At 39.6% G+C, this 24,358-nt stretch overlaps 2 protein-coding genes across 8 annotated transcripts in view; one reads left to right on the plus strand and one right to left on the minus strand.

Moving 5' to 3' along the window:
- The first annotated feature begins 124 nt into the window (after positions 1 to 124).
- Positions 125 to 11,399, plus strand: NDUFAF7 (NADH:ubiquinone oxidoreductase complex assembly factor 7). 4 transcript variants are annotated; one of them, XM_028724193.2, is made up of 10 exons: positions 125 to 254; positions 1,774 to 1,937; positions 3,192 to 3,272; positions 5,204 to 5,314; positions 6,421 to 6,628; positions 7,018 to 7,076; positions 8,765 to 8,878; positions 9,532 to 9,675; positions 10,060 to 10,233; positions 10,528 to 11,399. In XM_028724193.2, exons 1-10 carry the CDS (start codon positions 173 to 175, stop codon positions 10,741 to 10,743), a joined length of 1,353 nt encoding a protein of 450 aa, XP_028580026.2. In that variant the 5' UTR covers positions 125 to 172; the 3' UTR covers positions 10,744 to 11,399. The 4 variants fall into 4 exon arrangements, with proteins under 4 accessions (XP_028580026.2, XP_028580027.2, XP_028580028.2 ...); XM_028724194.2 differs by lacking the exon at positions 125 to 254 and adding an exon at positions 631 to 874; XM_028724195.2 differs by lacking the exon at positions 125 to 254 and adding an exon at positions 640 to 684.
- A 2,200-nt stretch (positions 11,400 to 13,599) lies between these two features.
- The window catches only part of PRKD3 (protein kinase D3), a 50,622-nt gene continuing 39,863 nt past the window's right edge, over positions 13,600 to 24,358 (minus strand). For 3 of the 4 annotated variants that reach the window (XM_028724190.2, XM_028724191.2, XM_028724192.2), the window contains 7 exons: positions 22,119 to 22,191; positions 20,482 to 20,588; positions 19,908 to 20,069; positions 18,477 to 18,575; positions 17,792 to 18,059; positions 16,489 to 16,574; positions 14,545 to 15,450 (listed from right to left, as the gene is read on the minus strand). In XM_028724190.2, the coding sequence (XP_028580023.2) occupies positions 15,277 to 15,450; positions 16,489 to 16,574; positions 17,792 to 18,059; positions 18,477 to 18,575; positions 19,908 to 20,069; positions 20,482 to 20,588; positions 22,119 to 22,191 (969 nt within the window). In that variant the 3' untranslated portion in view covers positions 14,545 to 15,276. Of the gene's footprint in view, positions 14,239 to 14,544; positions 15,451 to 16,488; positions 16,575 to 17,791; positions 18,060 to 18,476; positions 18,576 to 19,907; positions 20,070 to 20,481; positions 20,589 to 22,118; positions 22,192 to 24,358 lie in introns of those variants that run through there. The other variant, XM_077925714.1, reaches the window with a different exon arrangement.

Genomic DNA, 24,358 nt, shown 5'->3' on the forward strand with positions numbered 1-24,358 from the left:
GGAAAGGGGCAGAAAGAGGGACGCACTGCTTGTCTATCTATATTGTAATAATAAGCATCTTAGTACAGGCACGGGCCCTAAGGTGAACTCCTTTGGCGCTTCGCAAAATAATTATTTTATTTGGCTGCCAGGACAAGAGGGTCAGTGAGGTGAAGGAAGGGACGGCGCGAGCATGGCGCTCGTGCAGCCGGGGAGAGCCTTACTCCGGGGGATGCGCCTTGTCGCGCGAAGCGACCGTTTCCTCCGTCTCCATGGTAACGAGAACGATGCGTGGAGCGTACCTTAACAGCACAACCTCACTTGCAGATAGGTAGCCGTGTTGGTCTGCCATAGTCAAAACAAAAAAAATTCCTTCCAGTAGCACCTTAAAGACCAACTAAGTTAGTTCTTGGTATGAGCTTTCGTGTGCATGCACACTTCTTCAGATACACTGAAACAGAAGTTGCCAGATCCTTCTATATAGTGAGAAATATAATACCCCTCCCCACCTTCTCACTATATAGAAGGATCTGGCAACTTCTGTTTCAGTGTATCTGAAGAAGTGTGCATGCACACGAAAGCTCATACCAAGAACTAATTTAGTTGGTCTTTAAGGTGCTACTGGAAGGATTTTTTTTTTGTTTTAACCTCACTTGCGTTTACTCTGAAGCAAGTCCTGTTGACTTCAGTGGGACTTACTCCCGAGTAAGTGCGCGGGGCTTGCAACCTAAGAGCGTTCGCAGCCGTTTCCAGTCCCCACAGACCCGCCTCCCTCCACAAAGATGCCCCCCAAAAAACCAGGCAGCTTCCTGTATTGAGCCCTAGAATCACAGAATTGTAGAGCTTGAAAAGACCCTGGGGGTCGTGTTGGAGCAGAAACTATCCAGCTTTGCATGTAAGCAGCCGCCCAGTTTAACACCTCAGCTCCCAATTGCAAGTAGAAAGCAGTGGTAATGATCAGAGGAATGTACATCAACCCCCAAATATTTGCTCGGAGCAACTGCTTCTATATCACCTCCCCCCCCCCCCCCCATTTTACAAGAAAGGGGAAAGGGAGTAAGTGCAATGGGGTGGCTCTGTCCGCCACCAGAAAAAAGTCAATTAGTGGTAATAGCAAGGATGGAAAAGAACAGGCAGGAATCAGTAAATATGAGCAATCTGATTTCAGTGGAACTTAAAAGTACTTCGTTTTGGTTGGATCTTGCCTAATATGTTTCCCCCAGGTCATTTATTCACATGCCTTTGAAACACGGGAAGTTGCATTAAGTGGCTGAGTCACCCCTTTGTCTGAGTCAGACAAAGAGGGCCAAATTTGATGAAGTGAAGAGCCGTGAGGGCCAACCAGAGGGCCAACCAAAGTTGTTGACAGGGCCCGGATTAAACTGACCAGCACGCCGGATTAGGCCCCCGAAACAGACTTTGGACATGCCTGGTCTACACTGACAAGCAGCTCTCCAGGGCTTCAGGCAGAAGTCTTTCCCTAGCCTACCTGCTGATGCCAGCAATTGCAGCTGGAACTTCCTGCATCTTGACTGATAATTTTTTGGGTCAAGTAATGCATTTAGAATTGAAATACTACTTTCTTATAAAGCAATGTTCAGTCCCCCATGTTTTCCAGGGATCTTTAACAAGCTGATGGCCCCACACCTACACCATTTATATAAAAAAGTTCCCTCTAATCATCATTTAGTTGCTTTGTATGCTTCCTCAAACACAGCTCATATTAGCCACTTCTAGAGAGACTATTTATTCAGTGGATCACTTGTGGATGACTAATCTTATGTTTTTACATAGGTCGTTCCACTACATTGAAATGCCAGTGCTTTAGTTCAGAAAGTAAAGCAGAGGAAAACAGTCCAGTGACACCAATGCTGAAGCATCTAATGATGAAAATAAAGTCAACTGGTCCCATTACAGTTGCTGAATATATGCGGGAAGTTTTGACTAATCCTGTGAAGGTATGAACAGTACTAAATGTGCATCATTCAAATTTAACTTTGGGATTTGAAGCTCCAGTTTATATTTGTCTTATTATTCAGATGAAACTTGTACCAATGATGCTGCACAAAGAGTAAGGGGAGGTAGAGATGAAGAAATGCCAGCCCTGACCCTGACCCCAATTCAAACCAATGAGAGGGAATTAAATAATAATTATAACAATAAAAATACATGCAGGGGGCAGAACAGTAAGTTGACCCCACACACTTCCCACTTTGGCAGCCCAGCAGGGTTTTGGAAGTGGTGGTTAGTCTACCACTTTGCATCTTCCACACACCCCACTTAGGACTGCACTGCAAGGAGGTGTTGAAGGGTGAGGAACTGCAGGCCTAGGAGACAAGGTGGTAGTAAGGCTGGAGAGAAGATGAGACCTACACTGCATACTAAGCTTTTGGTTGTACATCGTTACTACAATAACTAGTATAGTTTCTTTGTGGGTGGGCAGATTTGTTTTACATTCTCATTCAAATGATCTCATTTGTTTATGCCTAACTTTTTAGACATATAAACACAACTTTTATACAAATTGTCATGGTAGGAAACACCCATCACATTTTCTCCAAGTACGGCTGTTGTCCAAAAATTGCCCCTTAAGATAGTGAGCTGGAGCTTACTGGAGAATCAGGATGGCTTTGATATCAGATGGCAGTGCCTCTGCCCTGCCCTTAGAATGCCACATTTTGAGGCCTGCAATAGATCAACGGCTATGGAGCGATCCTAATGGGGGCCTCTGCATCAGGCATGCACTTCATCTACTAGAGAAGAGGCACACCCACTCCATCCTAACACCCTCTAGCCAGCAAATCTGGGGATAAGGATTGTTCTGTGGCTCATTCATTCCCTTCTGCCTACATCAGTGGCCTCTCCTAGTCTCTGGTCCTCAGTGAGTTTTTCCCTCACTCTTGCTTTCTTTCATCCCTGGCTCTTTCTCTTATCAGCTGTATGCCTCTCCCACCCATCCTTACCTTAGGCCATGGCTTCTCAACCCCCTGTCCTTCAGCTAGCCTGCATCAAGGCTCTCTGTATCTTCTACCTCCTCAGCCCTCCTCCCATATAGTTTCCTAGCTGAGATTAAGGATGTTTAAGTATGAGGACAGTTTTATATTTTAAGAGGGCTGTTAGTTTCTTTCATTAAACAATTTCAGTGTTGTAGCTAACTAGCAAGTGAACATAATCAAGAGTTGGGAACTGATTGGTTCTTTTTTCTTCTATAGGGATACTATATGCATCATGACATGCTAGGTGAAAAAGGAGATTTTGTTACTTCACCTGAAATAAGTCAGATCTTTGGGGAGGTACATTTTTTTAAGTACATTTTATCATGATGAGATATGGTTATGTTTTATGGTGTTGCTATTTAAGCCATTATCCTGTCAAGGTTTGCATACTAGTCTTCTTCCATGCGGAGCAGTGTCACCATTCTGTCTCTGAAGTATCAGAAAGCGATTTCCAAATGTTTGTTCAATTTACAAAAAAGTGCATTTTCTCAGTATTAAGCCTACTACTTCTGTGTGTATCATTTTAAATGAAGCTGTTGCAAAAATGATGACAACTATTTCCTGCACTTCATACTTTGAGAAACATGCTGCTGGTTATATGATTTACTAATATCTGAGAAAAGTGGAAAGTGTTATCACACCTTACTCTCCGGCTTATGCGTTTTAACAATTAAGATTATGTTAGTTTTTGTGACTGATGCTGTCTAACTTGCAACAAATTTAAGATTTTGCTGTTCTTGAAATGAACTGTTATGTGTTTGGAGTGCTATATTAGATTTTTTAATGAATTGGCAATTTACTGTTATAATGATGTATTGATGTGTATTCCTGCTATTGTATTGCTATTCTTGTGTTGTGAGGCACTGTGGACACAGCTATGCAGAAAAGCAACAGACAAATAATAAATGAATACATTTGAAAGTTTCCCTAAGATCTTAAAGTTAAGCTGGGTTCTTTCCAGTATAAACCAATTCATGGTAAATAACAAGGGAGACAATTTCTGCTTAAGGAATCTGATGTCATTGTTAGTGATGTAATAAATCCCACTAAGTTAAGAAAGAGATACTCCCAAGTAAGTATCTTTCATTAGGAATTTAGGCAGCAATTCTATACCCAGGAGTAAGCCCCATTGAAGGGGTTGATTCTGAGTTAACACATATAGACTGCACTGTTAGTTAATTCTTTTGATATACAAGAATCCAAGCCACCTGCCCAGTCTTGATTTGTCTGATTCTGAAAATTATTATTCATTCATTCATTCATTCATTCCCCACCCATCTGGGTGGGTTTTCCCAGCCACTCTGGGCGGCTTCCAACAAAATGTTAAAATACAATAGTTTTCAGATACTATAAGCTTCCCTAAACAAGGCTGCCTTCAGATGTCTCCGAAAAGTCTGGTAGTTGTTTTTTTCTTTGACATCTGGTGGGAGGGTGTTCCACAGGGCGGGCACCACTACCGAGAAGGCCTGGTTCCCTATAACTTCACTTCTTGCAGTGAGGGAACCGCCAGAAGGCCCTCGGCGCTGGACCTCAGTGTCCGGGCAGAACAATGGGGGTGAAGATGCTCCTTCAGGTATACTGGACTGAGGCCATTTAGGGCTTTAAAGGTCAGCACCAACACTTTGAATTGTGCTCGGAAACGTACTGGGAGCCAATGTAGGTCTTTCAAGACCGGTGTTATGTGGTCTCAGCAGCTGCTACCAGTCACCAGTCTAGCTGCTGCATTCTGGATTAGTTGTAGTTTCCAGGTCACCTTCAAAGGTAGCCCCACGTAGAGCGCATTGCAGTAGTCCAAGCGGGAGATAAATAGAGCATGCACCACTCTGGCGAGACAGTCTGCAGGCAGATAGGGTCTCAGTCTGTGTACCAGATGGAGCTGGTAAACAGCTGCCCTGGACACAGAATTGACCTGTTCCTCCATGGACAGCTGCGAGTCCAAAATGACTCCCAGGCTGTGCTCCCAGGAAGAGTTCTTCTAAGCACTGAACCTGAAGATTCAGGAAAACATCAACTGCCATCCAGCATACAGTAAACATATGTATTTCAACAGTGTTTAAGCAATTTTACTGTGTGCAAAACTGAAAAATTGCATAGTAAGTGCAAAACTTACTATGATTCTAAACTTAAATTTCCCTTTTTCCCTGAGATGAAATGCTTATGTGCCACTCAGTTTTCAACTAAAGTGTTCTATAGGATGAAAAAAGATGACATCTATTTATTTTCTCTAGTTAATAGGTGTTTGGTTTGTTAGTGAATGGATGGCTGCTGGCAAGCCAAAAAAAATCCAACTGGTGGAATTGGGCCCAGGAAGAGGTAGTCTTACTAATGATATTTTGCGGGTAAGTAAATACAACCTTTTCCTCCATAGTCTGGTGCGTTTGAAACCTGCCTTTTTTGTATATTTCAGGTTGAGATTCTTAAAATTCTTTGTTTCACCTGCTATTCTGCACTAGATAGCAAGCTTTAGGAAACCCTTGTTTGTTTCAAACCTTTCTGTCTAGTGCAGAATAACTGGTGACTCATAAATAAATCTTGGTTTACGAGACCTTTAACAAGTGTCATGGCCTAGAGCTCTTCCCTTACCCCAGTTATGTATCGTCATTAATATGAGTGCATAACTACTACTATCATCACCATCATACTAGTCTGTATGAAGCCAAATATTTTTGTTACCTCTGAACTTGACCTAGCTTGTTTTCCTAGTTTGTCAACCAACATTAAACCAGAGTTCCCCATTTCTAATGTAATGGCAAACTGTGGCTGAATACAAATCAGAATTGTTACTCTAAAGCCAGTGTATGACAGGAAGAAGAATGAGGCAAAGAATACTTGATCCCAACGCTCTTTCATGACTTCATAAAGTTTGGTTTATCAGGCCTCTAAACAAGCCTTTGTGAGGCACAGCAGAGTTATGGTTTTTAGAAATTCTGCCTGTGTATCATTGATTTTCAACTGTTCTTTGGTCCCTGGTACCTACCAGCTTCTGCCTTATTGGCCTGCAAAACAAATTTATATCCCTGCCTTTTTGGTTTAACATCAGGAATTTCATTGTGATGCCAAGGTAGCTGACGTGCCACTTAACCCTAAGTGCTTGAGAAAAACCACTATCATTTCAAAAAATAAAGAGAGAAATCCAATGTTGCACAAGTAGAGTTTTGCTTGCGTAACAGGACTCTACTCTTCTCAGCAGTCCCTCCCGTGCCCCCTTCCAAATCTTCTCAGGTGTTTCCCCCAATTCTCCAGAGTAGATTTTGAGTGTGGGAGGGGAAAGAAGAATGCAAAGCCGCATTGCATGAGTGGAAATCCATTCTGCTCAAATACAGGCAACATTGGATACAACCTAATAACTATAAAACTGTTGTAGAAGTCTTTTAAGCACAGCCTTGAAGAATTTTATAAAACCACTACCTGTTCTTTGTCTCTAACTAAACTTCTTCATTTACAGGTTTTTAATCAGCTGAGTTCTGTACTTAGTAAATGTGATATTTCTGTTCATTTGGTGGAAATCAGTCCAAAATTAAGTGAGATTCAAGCATCAGTACTCACAGAAGGAAAGACAGAATTAACAGAGAGTCCCACTACCTACATGCAAGGGATTACTAAGACCAGGCTGCCAATTTTCTGGTACCAAGACCTGAATGATGTGCCAGAAGGTAAGGTTTGATGCTTGTGTGTGTGTGTGTGTGTGTGTGTGTGTGTGTGTGTGTAACTGTCATTAGTTCTCTTTTTAAAGCTTTGCAGTGGTGGGGTGTCCAGAAGTTATATAACTGTAGATCTGCTTCTCCTTGGTATGTTTTAATGTGAGTTTGGATAGTTTGATTGCAAAATGTTTATAGTAAATCTGTTTTTGAAGATTTCAATTTTTGTGGTGGTAAAACAATTTTTCTAATGGTTCTTCATATTGTGCTTGAAATTTCAGTTTTGAATCTAGTGCAACAGATACCTCATACAGCAGTTCCAAGTGAAGACTTTGGATGCTATTTAAGTGGAAAATGTTAGTTTCAGATGTTGTAATTTGATTGACACTTTGTTTTTCCTTTAGGCTTCAGTTTTTATTTAGCACATGAATTTTTTGACGCTCTTCCTATACACAAATTTCAGGTATGATAGCTCTTTATTGCATGACTTGACTTTAAAAGTATTTACTATTTAGAAAGAGAACAAAACTACAATCCAGTGGAGGTAGAGAGCAAGTGTGTCTGTGTCATGGAACTGACATGCTTTAATAAGTACATGGAATGACAGAAATGAATTTAACTTAATGACAACTTATTTTGTACAATGAAGTGTATATATTATACAAAATTAGTCAAATCATCAAGTTAAATTCATCCTGGTTATTTCAGAATTCCCAGCATTTTTTATATAGCAAAAGTTTTATACAGTGGTGCCTCGCAAGACGAAAAGAATCCGTTCCGCGATTCTCTTCGTCTAGCGGTTTTTTCGTCTTGCGAAGCAAGCCCATTGACAGCTCAGCGGATTAGCGCTACAGCTGTCTAGCGGCTTTTCGCGATCAGCTGTTAAGCGGGTTATCAGCGGAACAGCTGATAGGCGGCTTAGCGGCTTAGGAAAAGGGGGGGAGCGAAAAAAACCCCACGGGGACTCGCAAGATTTTTTCATCTTGCGAAGCAAGCCCATAGGGAAATTTGTTTTGCGAAGCGCCTCCAAAACGGAAAACCCTTTCGTCTAGCGGGTTTTCCATCTTGCGAGGCGTTCGTCTTGCGGGGCACCACTGTCTTTAGATACAGTGCATGTATTCTAATTTTGGAAACCAAGATCATAGGGAATAGTCATCAAGTACTTGCACTGTACACAGACATGTCAGCAGTCTTGTAATAATACAAGATTCTGCTTTTAACTACATCTATTGATTTAAATAGGCAATGGCAGGATTTGTGTTATTCTTATTCTACTAGTTGCACACTTGTTTATGTAGTCTACAAGGTTGGTATACAAATCATATAAATTTGTATAAATATTTGTTTTTTTACAAATTTACAAATTTAATAAATAATATTACTACTGGCCAGTATTTATGGTGTATTGGAGCAGAAATGTAGGGGAGCACTGCTCCAGGACTTTTTTTTCAGAACAGAAGACATTACATCTGCTAGAATGGCAAAGTTACTGATGGACTTTCCTTGCTGGCAGGTGAATGTGGTTGTAAGGCCACTTTCAGTTTTCCTGGTGTTTCTAAAAATTTAGCATACAAGTCAGAGAATGAGGGAAACAGTCAAGCTGAGGCCGGAGATTGCTTCCTCTCTTTTTCATGAGCTTCCTGCTTCCAGCTTAAATGCATTCCTAATTAAAAGCTAACACTTGCATTTCAGCTGGCTCACAATATTTTGTTAACGCCCAGCGTGTTTTACAATTTATCCTGTCGGAAGCAAGTACCACTGAGTTTTGATAAGAGCTTATAGGAAACTATGCACAGGATTACTGCCATGCTGATTCTAATAAATTGGATATTAAACAGTACACAGCTGCTTTCAGATGTGCAGGTGTGTGTAATAATGGATCAACACAGTTGACTGGGTTTTTTGTTTCTACTGGTCAGAATACTAAGGAATACAGCAGGAACTTCTCCACGAAGGTACAAATTAGTGAAGCAAAATCTGTTCATGTTTGCTTTTAAAGAACTTCACTGAGAGGTAAAAGTATAATAAATGATTAATTGGCTTTTTTTTTTTGTCAAGAGCATATCCTTGAATAAACTTACATGAAATGGTAAACAGTGTAGCTGACAATGTTCAATAAAATCCGTATCCAACTTATTTTTAAATTAACAGAAAACAGAAAAGGGGTGGCGTGAGTTGTTGATTGACATTGATCCAGACACTCCTGACAAGCTGCGATTTGTCCTTGCGCCATCTGCTACTCCTGCTGCAAAAGCCTTCATACATGTAAGCTCGCTTATATAATCCTCTCCATCCAGCTAATACTGCCATTGTGTTACATATTTTGAGCTGCTCACTGTTTTCAAAATGTACTTACTGCAGTTGTTATCACTGTTTCAAACATACTTATCTGGCGGTTTTTATTGAGAACATCTTAGTATGCATTTGTTATGTGCAATAAAATTGTAAGGAAAGGCTACTTGCCATGTGAAACCAGACCAGTAAGGGTGATACACCTGTATTTCGTTTTAGGAAAAAAGATGGACAAGCAGAATATTAAGCTGTAGATTCCTAAGGAAAACTTTATAGAACCTTGTTTAGCAGCTTACCTGGTATTTATCAAAATAACCAGTAAGATCATTACTAAAATGCAACAAATGTTGCATCTAGTTTATTCCGAGAAGGGGTTTTATTTCATAACAAATGTAGGATCCAGATAGACATGTGACAAACCCCGTCTTGCAGATTTCCTGCTATCGTTTCCCTGCAGGGAATCCTGAGAATTACAGGTTTGATGGACGATTCATGTCCTCCCATAAAACTCACAACCCAAAATTCTCTTGAGGGAAGCTGCAGGAAAGTGTCAGGACTTATAGCTGTAGGCATGTGTACATATACTGCTACATAACTGTTTGTTCAACCCCTGAATTCTCATTTAGGACAAAGAATCCAGAGATCATGTGGAAGTGTGTCCTGACGCTGGTATCATCATCCAGAAGCTGGCCCATAATATTGAAAAGAATGGGGGCAATGCACTGATTGTAGATTATGGCCACAATGGCACCAAAACAGATACATTCAGGGTAGGTTGATTTATACAGGTTCCTACAGGACAGTTTGTGTGAACAGTCTGTTTTTTCCAAAGCTAAAATTTCTTTACTTTCTGGGGCAGTTACTAAAGTACCTTTGCGATAAAAGGTAGAGTAGAAGTGCACCATTTTGTGGCATTTATCTATTGCCAATAATGTTATAGCCAGCAATAAGTGGTGAGGTTTTGGAAAGGGAGCCATTTGTAGCTTAAGATAGCATACAATTCTTCAAAAATCATAATTCTTAACTTTAAAAATTCCCTTTTTATAATTGGAGGTCGTTTTTCCTCTGTGCTCTATTTTTGTCTGCAACCTAAAAAGCTGCAGGGTCTAAGTGAACTATTTCCCCCCCCCCCCCATATTTCTATTATTTTTCAGGGATTCCGTGGACATGAACTTCACAATGTCTTAATATCTCCAGGAACAGCGGACCTCACAGCAGATGTTGACTTCAGTTACCTGCGAAAAATAGCACAGGAAAGAGTAACAACCTTGGGTCCCATAAAACAACATGATTTTTTGAAAAATATGGGCATTGATATCCGACTACAGGTAGGGGCCACTTTCTGGCTAGTTTATAAAAACTAGTCTTACTTAACTGAATACACTTAGATTATCTGTAGCTGATTTAAGTCTCATTGTAATGGGAGACAGAACCTGTATTATTTATTTTGAAGGGTGGGATATAAATTTATCAAATGAACAAGTTAAAATTCAGAATATACAAATTTGGAAGGGCAGAAGATTGATGTAATTCTAGGATGGGAAGTAGCCAAGTTACAGGTATCACAACTGGACAATTCTGCAGTTTTAAAGGGGATTAAAATAATTCATTTTCCCATTTAGGTACTATTGAAAAGTGTCAATGATGCAGCCATTCAGACTCAGCTGCTTCGAAGTTATGAAATGCTAATGGACCTGGATAAAATGGGAGGACGTTTCCACTTTTTTGCCATGTTACCTCACTCCAGATTTACAGCTTCAGATCAGCAAAAGAAGTCAAAAGACTCAACATCACATTCAGCATTTGTTGCTGGCTTTGGTGAACTCTCATGGAAGTGAACCCCAAATGTCAATGCTTTAAGAGAACGATGCAGGCTTCCCATTGCGAATCATGGAAATAGGGGTATGTAGATAGGTCTTATAACAATCATGTTGCCTTTCTGTAACAATGCCTGCACACAGGGATTTTGATACAGGTACCAAAGTTAGAGGAAGTACAGAGGATACAGTAGTGAGGAAAAGACGCATGATAGGGAAATAAAATTTATTTTCAAGCTTAGAGGATATTTACAAACAATGGGACATATAAAAATATAAAAAGTACTTGACAGTGTCTTTTTGAGGCTACAAGTTTTACATGAATATCTTCTAGCATCAATACAGAACTATTTCTTCAATGAATGCAACTTAACTGAAAAACAAAGATTAATGATAATGCAACACTGGGTACAAATTCATCTGGAGCAACAGATTTAATGCCAACCTTCAGTGACTTAAAGCTTTGATTTAATAATATTTGTAGGCATTCATAGGAAAGTTAGAGTGCAAGCTATGCAGTTTATTTATGGTTTGTGAAATGTGTGTAACAGCTGTTATAGTGTAGAAACATTCCAGTTATTTCTCATCTTTAACTACAACAGGGCTTTTATTCCTACCCTACTGGTCCAAAATTTTGCTATCCTGAAACCTGAAATTAAATCAAGAGGCATACCTGACACTGTACATGTTTGACTTGCTTTGCTGCTGTTTAAATACGGCTCTCTGATGCTACAACCGATCTTAAGGCTGCAATTCTATATACACCTACCTGGAAGCAAACCCCACTGAACTCAAGGGGACTTATTTCTGAGTAGACATCTATAGGATAACAACTGAGTCAATCCGAAATAATATTGATCCTATTCTGTTGTTGCATAAGTTTACAAAGAAACAATAAGACAAAACAGTGAAACAACTATGAACACTTCCAATAGATTAATAGTTATGCCACAACAAAATGTGCTTTGCCAGAACAGCTACTTTCAGTGTTCAATACCATGCTATAAATACAGAATAGTTCCAGCTGTATATTCAAAAAATTGAATAGTAGCTTCCAATAATTTTACAACATGATTGGATCACTTATGATAGGGGCTTCCAATCATTTCACTTATCCATGACATTTTGACTGCCTTTGAGACTTAGTCATTCTCATCTCTGCTGTGGATTCTCCCCACTGAGAGCACTGCTTCCCACGCCTACAGTAGAAAAGGTTAAGAAACTGATGACAATAAAATTACAATGACCTTTTCTATAGGTGAGAAACATTTTCTAGAATATTTTCTAGATCTACTTTGAATACATTTGTAGCTTAACTACAAGGTTAATCTGCTAACAGTTCCTGGCTCATTATTTTGGACTCTGTGGTTTGGAGAAGGCTTCATCCACATTAAACTTTGTCTCTTGCATTTCCAAACAGCTGCATTATTTCAGAGGGTCTCCCCCACTTGTAGAATTTTATTCACTGGAACAATTTCCAATTCAAGATTGTAGAAATGCATGTTCTTTGAATCCACATGTTACTTGCAACCCACTGACCCAATTTACATGTTACTGCTTTGGCAAAGTTCCTGCCATCAAACAGATTCTTGGTTGTCTACTCACTTTGATAATAAAAGCATCAGTCATGTAGGTAACTCTACCTACATAATCAGTACTTTTATACATTAATTACCATGTCACATTGGAGTTTGTAATGGGATAACAAAATAAGATACAAAAAGTTTCAGTCCAAGTATTCTGAATACAGAGCAAAGACAAGAAGAACTGCAGGTGCATAGCTGACTCTCAAAATCTGTTCAACAAATGCCTGAAATTAGGCCAGTGATTCATGTGGGTCACAGTAAACATCAGTGAGTTAGTGAAACATTCTGCACAATGCAGAAACATCCATTCTGCACAATGCAGAAACATCCATGCAGCAGTCCATCATAAATCAATCCACATGATCCTAATAAAAATTCTGGTTTGAAGCAGGCCATCAGTGCACTATAAACCCCTTTTAGAAATGGTCCTCCATACGTTATTAGACTCCTACTCCCATTATCCTTGCCCATTGGACGTGGTGGCTGGGGCTAATGAAAGTTCAAATCTAAGGATCTAAGTGAACTTATAAATGCATGTTCTCTATTCGGTGACAACATCCAGTGATGAGTTGCACATGCAAAATAGTCTTCATAAATCAAAATGCCACAAGCAGAATTTTCACATCACATTACCTCAGTATTTTTTAGCTGAGGCCGCTCACATTCAGCTGAACATAAATCAAGGGAGACACACAAATGGAAGAATAAACACCCATATTTCATATATCCTGCCGTTCCAACTCATATGCCTCATAAGACTATGAATCTGTAACCCCAATGACACACAGTCTTTGTTCTGCTTCACTCCTGCTTGACTGAAATAAGGAGTTTGTGAATTGCACCATTCATCTAAAATTTGCACATTAGAGAAATGCTACCACTGAAATTGAGTTTGTCTGTAAGTTTGTCTGGCAACTGAAACAAAGCAACAAAACACTACAAGCAACAATATTTGTTTCAAATTAAATAATTATACAAGGTTCTTCTAAAGCTTGCTCCATCATAGTGTACTCCATTATTCAACACATTTTCCTCTACTTGTGGCATCTAATTGGAGATTGTATAGCATAGAAAATTCCATTATACTGAATGCTCACAGAGTATCCAGAACACACTAATAAATTTAAGGTCACGAGGAAGAGATGGAGAGGTGGCCAAATCCTTTTGCTGTTAGAGGATTTGGAAAATAAACTGGCCTATGAACAGCTGTTAAAGGTCCTGATCAAATGAAGCTATATCCTAGAGATGGGGCCACACACTGTTGGAACTTACTTTGAAGTTTTTTGCTGCAGCTGCAACAGCTACAGCAGCATGCCTTGGCCAGAGCAAGTGTTGCCATGAAAATTTCACAGAACGCTTCAACTGCACATCTGGTTCTTGCTGACATTTATATACAGCTTATTTCAATTGTAGACCACATTTCCCTGAAAATGTTAACTTCATAACTAGATCCAGGTTAGTTCATTTGTTTGCCAGTCATCTAAATAGAACAGTTGGTTGAGATGAAATAAAAAATTAAGCAAGGTTTTTATTTTAATTTACTTTAGTGACATTTGCACTGGTTGTCCAGTAGCCTTTAATGTTCTCAGACTGCTTTAGGTTATCTTCATATAGCCTTGTTCTTGAACTGCTGCTTCCATCATTTCTCCGGATCAAAAAAATTGGTTTAACTTAAGGGAATGTATGCACTGGACCTTCCTTATTGTGATAAAATTTTTGAGATTCTTCTTCTGTGTTCCTCTCTTGCTCTTTACATAGTTGGAATTCACAGACATGCACAGGAATAACCTTTATGTCAAGTGTAAAGCCTAGTCCTATAATGTCACAGAATGCAGGGCAAGTGAAAGGAGGGCATGAAATGCTGGGAGAAAGCAAAGTGAAAAGAAGTCAGCTGATGACAGTTGAAGAAGAGAAGATGCTGAAGACCGACCTGAGGAAGGAGATGGACAGGGAATCAGAAAGAAGAAAAGCAGATGCAAAACAGAACTGACAGGCTGCTATTCAGACAGCAATAATTAACACTATGATGGAACAAACAGTGGCCAGGAAGTGAATTCATATAATTGTGTTAACTTTTTTTATCTACGAAGTACCACCCATTCATACTCATTAAATCTAGGAGTGCTTGCCAAATTGATTCTCATCTGTAACTGAGAACTGTAAGGATTAAATGTAAGTGTTTTGTAAGCAGACCTGCTAGCAGGAAGGGAAGGGAAGAAAAGGGTGACACCCTCAAGGTCACACTAACATCTGCCACACAATGATAATTCATCATAATGCTTTACTGTTCTCCTAATGTAAGTGTAAAGGCAAAAACACACCTTGTCTGTATTAAGTGGGATTGTAGAGTACTTTTAGTGCTCTGCACTTCCATACATCAAGAGGCTGTTCTAGTTAAGCAGAAGGGCAACAAATCTGCCTTAAAGTTATTGGCTCCCTTTACTTTTATTGCTTTTCCAACTCATACCTGCTAAATAAATATTCTACGAGGGTTTTGTATGGGGCTTAAAAATCAAGCATTGTTGTAGTTATTTGGTCATGGTATATATTTCAGGTTTCTCTACAGCTTCATAACAGATGTATCTAAATACCAGAAAATAGTATTCTATGGCTTAGTAGGTAGGAACTAGAAAACCATTAAAATTATTTTGTTATTGTGTAAACTACAAAAACCCTGGGAATTTCACATACTACATCAAGTCTCTGTGCACTTCATCGGCCAGTAACATCACTGTGATGTACCAGTAAGGCAAGGTTAACACAAATATTTCATGGCTTTTAACCCAGTGCCGGATCACATTCATAGTCATAGTAACTAGAGATGTGGAGCCTTTCCCAAGTCATCTAGTCCATCCAAAAACTGATGGAAGATCCTTCACTGCTTTATAGACTGAAGAGCAAAGAGCAATACTTGCTCCATCAGAGTATCAGTAATGGTTTAAGTTAAGTGCCTTTCCCTGGATAACAATTAGGGGTCTTCCTCCATATCATCTGGATTGGGGGCCATAATGAAATGTTTGGGGTATACAAGATTGTGCTCATACGCATGTTCTTCCCAGCGAGCATCATCACTTTCATGGGTAATATAACGCTCTCCGATGCGAGTTTCAAACTCCCGAAGATCAAGCCAAGTTTGATAATCCTAAAAAGAAAAGTTTAGATGAGTTGTTTCTGAACACAATGTTGATCTTAATAGCGCAGTGATTCATTTCTAAAAGCACAGTGTGTTACCCAACAATATTCAGCTCTGATGGTGGGCAAGTTCCTCACTCCCACCACAGCCTCTGCTTCAAACCAATGTAACACGTTGATTTCATGCCAGTTAATCACATTACTTTCTAACCCTTGCAAGACCCCAGTATGCCTATCTTCATGCCTGCCTAACAGCAAAGTAAGTCAAAACATCTTTCACCTTTAATGATACAAGTGCTGCCTGGGTCACAAAGAACAGGCAAGGGTCAAGATAATAGACCTCCACTCTAGTCATGCTCACCACCCTTAAACTTAATTAGAGCCAAGCTTAGAGGGAGGTGCTTTTTGCAAATAATAATAAAAAATCCAGCTAATTATCAAGACGTGGAAATGGGATGCTCACAGGAGATCCTCTCCAAGTACCTTTCCCTCAAGACAGTTTAAGTTGGGTTTTTACTCTCTATCTGGATTCCAAAATGAAAAGAGCCCTTATGGTGGGGGTTCAGGAAAGCATTTACAGAGGAAAATCAGTGGAAGGGTTTGACAACCCTTCTTTCTGTTAGCTGATTCTTCCTTTCAAGTACTGTCTCCATCACCAAGTCATATACTTTAGCTCAGCAAAAGTGGGTTTCAGGCATCTAGTTACATTCTAAGTCAGTAACTGATGGCTGGGTGTATGATACAACAACCAATGCTATAAAGTAATGAGTGTCAGAAACATCATTCTAAATCCCAAAACTATGACTCTTAACATCCATTATTTCAAATAACCTAGTGCATACTGCTAAACCCAGACAAATTAAACAAACTCTCATCATGCCCAAAACAGAGAGGAAGGAAAAATAGATAGCTCTACTCAAATTGAATCAAATAAACTTTCCAAGATTTCATTTATACAAGACCTGTCAACTACTTGAGTCAGATTATGATTCATGTAATTGAACTGGGTAACATATAACACAATAAAGCTGGTATGCATTAGCTATACCTGTAACCACGGGTGACTAAGTGATTTGTCAACACTGTAACGTTTTCTCATCTTCACTTGAAGCAAGTTGTTTATTAAATCGATAGCTGGAGGAGCAAAGAAGAGAAAGTATTCAAAATAAGTATTTTGTCTTTCCTGTCACCCACAATAATAATTCTGAAGGAAAAAATAGTAATTAAGAGACAAAGGAAAGTTTGTGGGTTTGTGTAAACAGTACTACACCAACAGTTTGTGTCGTATGGGTGGAATTCATCTGAAGTCAAGAATAAGACTTCTATTTGTTTTAGAGAATTTGAATTGTACCATAATGCTGAAAGATTACACATTAAATTGGGAGTAAGTACTTTTGAACAGAGCAGCATTTACTTCTGAGTAATATGCATAGGATGGTAAGTTTGGATGCTTTCAGGACAAATTGATACCTACTACTGAAACAATTTTTCAAAGTGTACATTTGCTGCAAAAGATATGCAACAGACCCAAATAATAAGTTCCATATTGTCAATACCTACACACCAGTGCTGAAAACTAAACATGACATTAGCAAGCTTTAAGCATAAGTAAAGTACTTTTTTTCTGGGAAACGCAGACTACAGGCATGGGAGGAAGCAAGACAACTTTGGAAAGGGCTGTGTACCAAGAAGTGCATTGCTGAATAACACATTACACCAACTGAAAAACACTGATCTACAGGCATGTTTTCACATAGGGTTTCCAGGGTCCATTATGATAATTGGTGGCTCTTTTCCTTTCTACAGCAGGCATTGGGAAAGCCCTAAATATAATGCCTGACAGGGCCATACCTCAAGGATTTTAATCTTACAACCCTCCAAACCAGACCCTATAACATGAATCAGAAGGCTTCCAACATAAAAGTTAAAGTCTTTTATCCATCTGTGCTGGAGACCCATCTGCAGTATAGTGGATAGCGTTCAACCAGGACCTGGAAGCCCCAGATTCACATCTGTTTTCCAGCCATGAATCTCATTGGGTGACCTTGCTATCTGTCAGTCTACAAACCCTACAAGGTTGGTGCAGGGATAAAAAACAGGGTAGAGGCAGATGCCTATACACTATCTTGAGTTACTTGGAAATAAAGGTGGAATAAAAGTGCAATAAATGAATATTTTCTATTACAGTAAAACGTTTTGCAATAACTCCTAAAACTTTGTTTCCTCCTAAATCTCTTATAATTCCATCGTCCCATTCACACTAAATGACATGCCTTATAGTCTAAAAGATAGAAACATGGAAAATATTATGAACCAAGATATTATATCCAAAACCTCTAGAGTATATTTACCTTCACTAGATATTTCCTTCCAGGGATTTGGTGGATACATAAATGCTGCATTTTGAATCTGGTCATTTATGTCTTCATCCTCATTAAATGGAAATGTACCACTAAGGCTCACGTAGATGATGACTCCCACTGACCACATATCCAGAGATCTATTGTAGCCCTTACTTCTAAGCACCTCTGGGGCGAGATAAGCTGGAGTTCCCACTACAGACCTCCGGAAAGACTTCTCACCAATAATACGTGCAAAACCAAAATCGCACAGCTTCACCTGTAAAACAAATATCCCTTGATTAAATTACCTTGAACTGAACAGCAGTATCAAAAATTCATTAACTGTAATAGCCAACTCTTTAAAACAAAACAGACGGGGGTAGGGAGTTGTGCGCCAACATACAATTTTGCAAGAATTGTTCATTAGAAAAACGACACACTATACCTGAAGTGTCCAACCAGGCCACTTGGTAAATCATATGGAATGGTTCTAACTTTCGGGCTTAGTAACAATTCTCTCAGAGACCTACAAACACTGGTGTGTGGAGAATTGTTTTATGAGATGTATTCAAAGTACAAAAGATGGTGCTTTGTTCCCAAATGGCATAAAATACAGAGTTAATGAACATTTTATCCTATATTTCCTCCTGCAGAATATACAACCATTTAAAAAAAATACTTCATTCTTTCCCACCTGAGGAAATGGCTCTGCTGACGCTAATAGTACATTTTCAGGTTTTAAATCACAGTGCACTATATTCTTGAAGTGTAAATTCCTCAAAGCAACAAGTATCTAAGAAAATAAAAGGAAAAAAGTATTTTCAAAATCATTCACATCACAGAGAAAGAGATGCAACATATTATGTGTCCAAGAATCGCCTAAAAGTTTAAGAATCACCAGGAGTCCTCTTCAGCCCCTCTTCTGAAAGATGTTAAGGTTAGGGAGGGGGAGAAAAGGCCCACCTTCACATGAGACTGAGGTTGGAGCCAAAGCTGTCAAATCGTTAGTGGGGAAGGGCCATAGTTCAGTGGCAGATCATCTGCCTTGCATGCAGAAGGTCCCTGGTTCAACCCCCAAGATTTCCAGGCATGACTAGGAAAGACTGCCTAAAACCCTACAGAGCCACTGCCAATCAATGTCCACAGTACTGAGCTAGATGGACCAATGGTCTTGCTCCTGTATAAGGCAGCTTCTTAGGTTCCCAGTGCAAAGACCATTGCACTAGTGGAGGTCTATTTCTCAATGCTGCCCACAAACCAGTGCTAACTCACCAGCCCAACCTGCTGCCCACTCACCCACCACTGAGCCTAGGAGGCAGTGCTTTGCTTGAGAAGCCAAGCGCAACTCCAATCCATGGTGGACTGACAAGTCTCCCACCTCCCTGCCATGGCAAACCATGGAAGCTGAACAGACATTTTCCTGGTCACATTACCCAGAGTGCCTGGTTCTGAAGAGGACCTTTGGTATCAGGGCTGCTGCTACTTTAGGGTCAACAAATATTTTTTAAAAATAAATAAAAGGGAGCAGCTGGGGAAGAGAACATGACTGGTACCACAAAGAAGGGGGCAGGCAGCAGGAGATTCTAGAGGCAGAGGGTTCAGGAGCTGAACCATGCCATGGAGTCGAAAGCAACAGGTTCACTTGTTGTGCAAGAGGCTGCACTACCAGACATGTTGTAAAACTACCTTTAATTTTTCCATCCTCTACAACTTTAGCATACACATACAAGCTATTCATTTTGAAATCTTTTTCCCCCCAAGTGACATGTTAGCAGAGTAAGTTCAACACTAACTCTCTTTAATGTAGCACTATCTTGAATACAACCCTGAGTCACTGCTTGTTTTGTGCTTGTTTGTGAAAGGTGCTTCTTCGAGAGCAGAAATAAAAAGGAATCTCAATCTACCAAGATTCCTGCCTGGTACATATGCTAATAAATATTAGGGGATCCAGATCCAGATCCCTACTTAAGGTCACTTTGTATATAATACTTTTCTGAAATGTTATGAAAAAGTAGTTTCCTGTGGTTTGATTTAAATTGTTTTAACAGTCTATTTTAAATAGTTGTAACCTGCCCTGAATGTGTGACAACAGAACTGTACAAGCCATTATTGAGAGCAGACTCACCTGAGTGACCATGAATTTGGTGATTCTTTCTGGAAGCCGGCTTTTCTCACTGGAAAGAATCATCTCCAACATATCGCCATGAAGTTTTTCCATTACAACAAAAACCCTTTCTGGAGTTTCAAACATACATTCCAGGTTTACAATCCCAGGGTGGTGCAAATTCTAGGAAGTATATTTAATATTGTCATGAAAAATGTACCACCATTATGTACTGAAAATCAGCAAATATCTGCCTAGGTCTTGGCTATGCTTTATTGTTTAGAAAGCACTCAAGCAATCCCTAGCAATATTTGTAGAGAGAAAACACAAGCTTTGGCTCTTTTTACAGGTTTCCTGTATAGCTCAGAAACTACTATAGCAGGAATATTAAAATATACAAAAGCAAGACTACGCAGAGATTGTACCCAGCTATGTCAACAATGATCACACAGAAGCGCCGTATGTTCACAACTCTGAAACATGCAGATTCAAGCCTCTGTACAATTCAAGCCTCTGATTGCTCACCTACTCACAGTATTTCAATAATAAACTTATTCCTATGATGTAACAGAACAGATTCAAATAATCTTTGTACCTGCAAAATGGCCACTTCATTGCGCAGCTGACTTTCCTGTTTTGTGGGGAATCGCATTTTATCAATGACTTTAATTGCCACATCCCTTCCAGTCTTCCTATGTTTTCCTACATAAACACACACAGAGTACACACTTTAGTATCTCCAACCTAACAAGGAGAGTCAGAAACAAACTTTTTGCACAGAAGGTAGATATTTGTGATAAATGTGTATTTAAATATTACACTGAAAAACAGAGAGGGAAATATATCTGTCATTTACAGATTTTCAGCCAATACCCATGAGAAGAGAGAGCTTGCCTCTTATCCCCACCTGACATTCACATGGTAGATTTCATGCTTGCATAGGGGCTCTGGCCACATGATCTGTACACCAGAATATTAAGAATGTACAGTTTGCATGAATAAGGCATCTGCATCTGTTGGACTTGAAGCATTCAGGTTCCTATGCAAATGTGAAGTCTACATGATTATCACATGAGAAAGAGGATGGGAAGTAGTATAACCCTAATCACAATCTCAGATGAAGCATGCAAAGTGCTGAAGCTTGCATCATATCAAAGTGCTTCCCCCTGCTTAAGGCAATTATTGCTCTGCTGTCTAGATCTCTGTGGTTAAGATCTCACCTTAAGACCAAAATCCCTGCATGTCCAAGGAGAGAATAACACTTTCATTTTAGTGGGGTGGGCTTCTTCTCAGTCCTTAATTTGCATGGGGATATTTTTGATACACCTTTACTAATATGGGCATAGAGCCTGACTCAACAAAATCATTGTTTAGCTCCGCTCTCAAGGTGCAGAAGTGAGAGGCAACAGAGTTTGCTTGAAACAAATCAGAATTTCAAAACTTGCTCCTTCGGGGACTCTTCATGTATTACAAACATAGCTTTGAATGTGCAAAGAGACTTGCTTATATTCACAGTTTTAGCCACACTCACTTATAAAATAAAATTACTACTTATCTTCCACAGATGAGGAATTTAGGCTGAGTTAATAAAATGTTCCAGAATTACTGAGTGAGTTAATAAAAGGATGAAGATCAGAATCGAGATTCTACCTACAGGACAACCCTAGCTTCTATCACATTGCACTTCAGCTGATATGGAACAAAACATACAAAAGCCTTGATACTCACAACATTAATGAGAAAAGCTGATCAGTTTATTTAAGATATGCACAAAATATACATAAGGGGCTAAAAAGAATGCTAAAGAAATGCTACTATTTTAGAGGCCTAGCTAGACCTCACCTGGAGTTCTTTATTCAGTACTGGTGATTCTGTAATTAGTCAGGGTACAATAATTGCTCTGGAAGATAGTTGCATGGAGCAAGTAGAAAGAGTACCTGCCTTACAGATTTAAGTGTAAGTAAAAGGTAGAAAAAAGATAGGCTTATTATCACTAGATTAAAAAGAAAGGCAACCCAACAGTAACATTCCATAACTTCTGCAAGGTAACAGAAGAACCAACTGAATGGGAATTAATGTTGTAAACCAGGCAAGCAATTGCATAAGAGACAGAAACTGTCTCTTGAACTGGAACCATTGAATTACTTTCTCCTAAACTGAGAGAAGATCTAGCATGAAGCAAAGCCAAATATCACAAGTCTGAACTTGCAGTGATTGTTTAGTCAAACTTACCTCCATACACAACACCAAACTGACCAGAGCCAAGCACCTCATCAGCAAAGATCTGGTATACGGAACTGATATCCTAGGGGAAGAGAGGGTGCAGGCAGGGGAAGGTAAATATTATGTTCAATTACTTCAGTGACAGAGGCAGAAGCTTTAAGAGCTACACTTCATGGACACAAAAAGGGAAAGAAAGTCTTTGTTTATAACCCAATTAAAAATTACTCCAAAAAAGGGGAGTAAAAAAGGTCCATTCCCACCTGTTAAAACCTGTTCACGCTAGCATTGTTTACCATGTATAGTAACTTGTGTGACAGAGATGAGAACAGCATACAAAAATAACATTTACAAATTTATTTGTAATTTATTTGCAAATTTACAAACTGCAGTGCAATCTGCATTCCTTAAACTTGTCTCCAGCTGTGTAATGATAAAGCATACAAACCAGCCTTTCTGTCAGCATGAATGTGTGCTCATATACTAAGGGCAGTCTATATGAAAATCCCATCAGAACCATAGATCTTTATTTCTTTAGCATGGCCAGTCAAGAACATTTGCCACATTGTAGATGTAATCTGTATATGCAAAAGAGGAGCTGCAACCAATGATGGATTCCTGACAACTGTACTTGTAGTAAGCACATTGTCACACATATTTGTAATATGAGCAAGAGTAGGGCTGGGCCCCAGATTTGGCATCACTACCTCATTTATGTCACTGGCACAGGGTGAAACTCATTTAGCCACCACCAGACCTGCTCTAAGGTGATCTACAGGAAAACATTCCAGAATTTCTGGGCGCATTCCAGAGAGCATTCTGACCTCACACTAAGCAGTGCTTGACTAGAAGAATCTGTCTGCCTCACAAACAAAAGTCAACCTTGAGATGAGGGAGAAAGAAAACTGAGCACAAAAGTAGAAGCCATGCCCTTTTGATATGGGCACATGAAAGGTGGGGACAGGACACCTACTAAAACTCTAGCCTAGCTAGAGACATTTCCCAAAGAGCTCTTAACAGGCACTGAACCAACATGTGTGAATGCCCAGAAACAAGAAACACAGGTCCTCTATCCTACAAACCTGGCAGGCATATCACTAATATAATAAACAAAAGACTAGGGAAGCAGAGTACAAACCACACATCACCTAAACTACCAATAAAATAAAACATTTCAGTTAGGTAAAGGTAAAGTAAATGACCCCTGGACAGTTAACTCCAGTCAAAGATGACTATGGGGCTGTGGTGCTCATCTCGCTTCAGGCTGAGGGAACCGGCGTTTATCCACAGGCAGCTTTCTGGGTCATGTGGCCAGCATGACTAAACCGCTTCTGGAGCAACGGAACACCGTGATGGAAGCCAGAGCGCATGGAAATGCCATTTATCTTCCCGCCAGAGCGGTACCTATTTATCTACTTGCACTGGCGTGCTTTCAAACTGCTAGGCTGGCAGGAGCTGGGACAGAGCAATGGGAGCTCACTCCATTGCGGGGATTCGAACCACCGACCTTCCAATCAGCAAGCCCAAGAGGCTCAGTGGTTTAGACTACAGCGCCACCCGTGTCCCAAAACATTTCAATTATCCTACCAATGTTCTACCAAAACTACAAATCCTATACATATTCATTTAAACATTCTGTCAAATTCAATGAGGTTTGCTTTCAAGTAACTGGGCAAAGGACTGCAGCATTTGTTTTCCTAGACTATGGGGTTTCCCTTCCCCCAGATAACCAACTATAAGAAGGCGTTGAAGTATGGTTTTAGATCAGAACGTGGATGCACATTTCATGCTTGGGGAACAAAGTCATTCCTCCTTTTGGGAAATAACTACCAAAAAGGCAGCCCCCAACAATAGTATTTTTAAAATAATGAAGAAGAAGAAGAAGAAGAAGAAGAAGAAGAAGAAGAAGAAGAAGAAGAAGAAGAAGAAGAAGCAGCCGCCTTAATTCTCATCCAACAACTGATAATGGCTTTAAATTATAGGTTCAAAATTTGGCAGTAATTTTTATTGTATTTAGTTCAATTCCTGCATATCAAGTGGGGGAAGGGATCAAACTTAAAAAGTATCATTTACAAGGCTTCTCTTTTTGCATTGCTCACTACTAAAAAGGTTAAGAAACTTTACCATATATAGATTTTTTTCAGACAAGTCATTGTACTAAATAAGCTAGGTTGCCTAATGGGAACAATGTGTTCTTCAGCTTTTCATTTGTCTTTATCTCCAATTATTTTGATATAAAATAGCCATTGGGG

The sequence above is a fragment of the Podarcis muralis genome, chromosome 3 (genome assembly GCF_964188315.1).
Source record: "Podarcis muralis chromosome 3, rPodMur119.hap1.1, whole genome shotgun sequence".
Classification (NCBI taxonomy): domain Eukaryota; kingdom Metazoa; phylum Chordata; class Lepidosauria; order Squamata; family Lacertidae; genus Podarcis; species Podarcis muralis.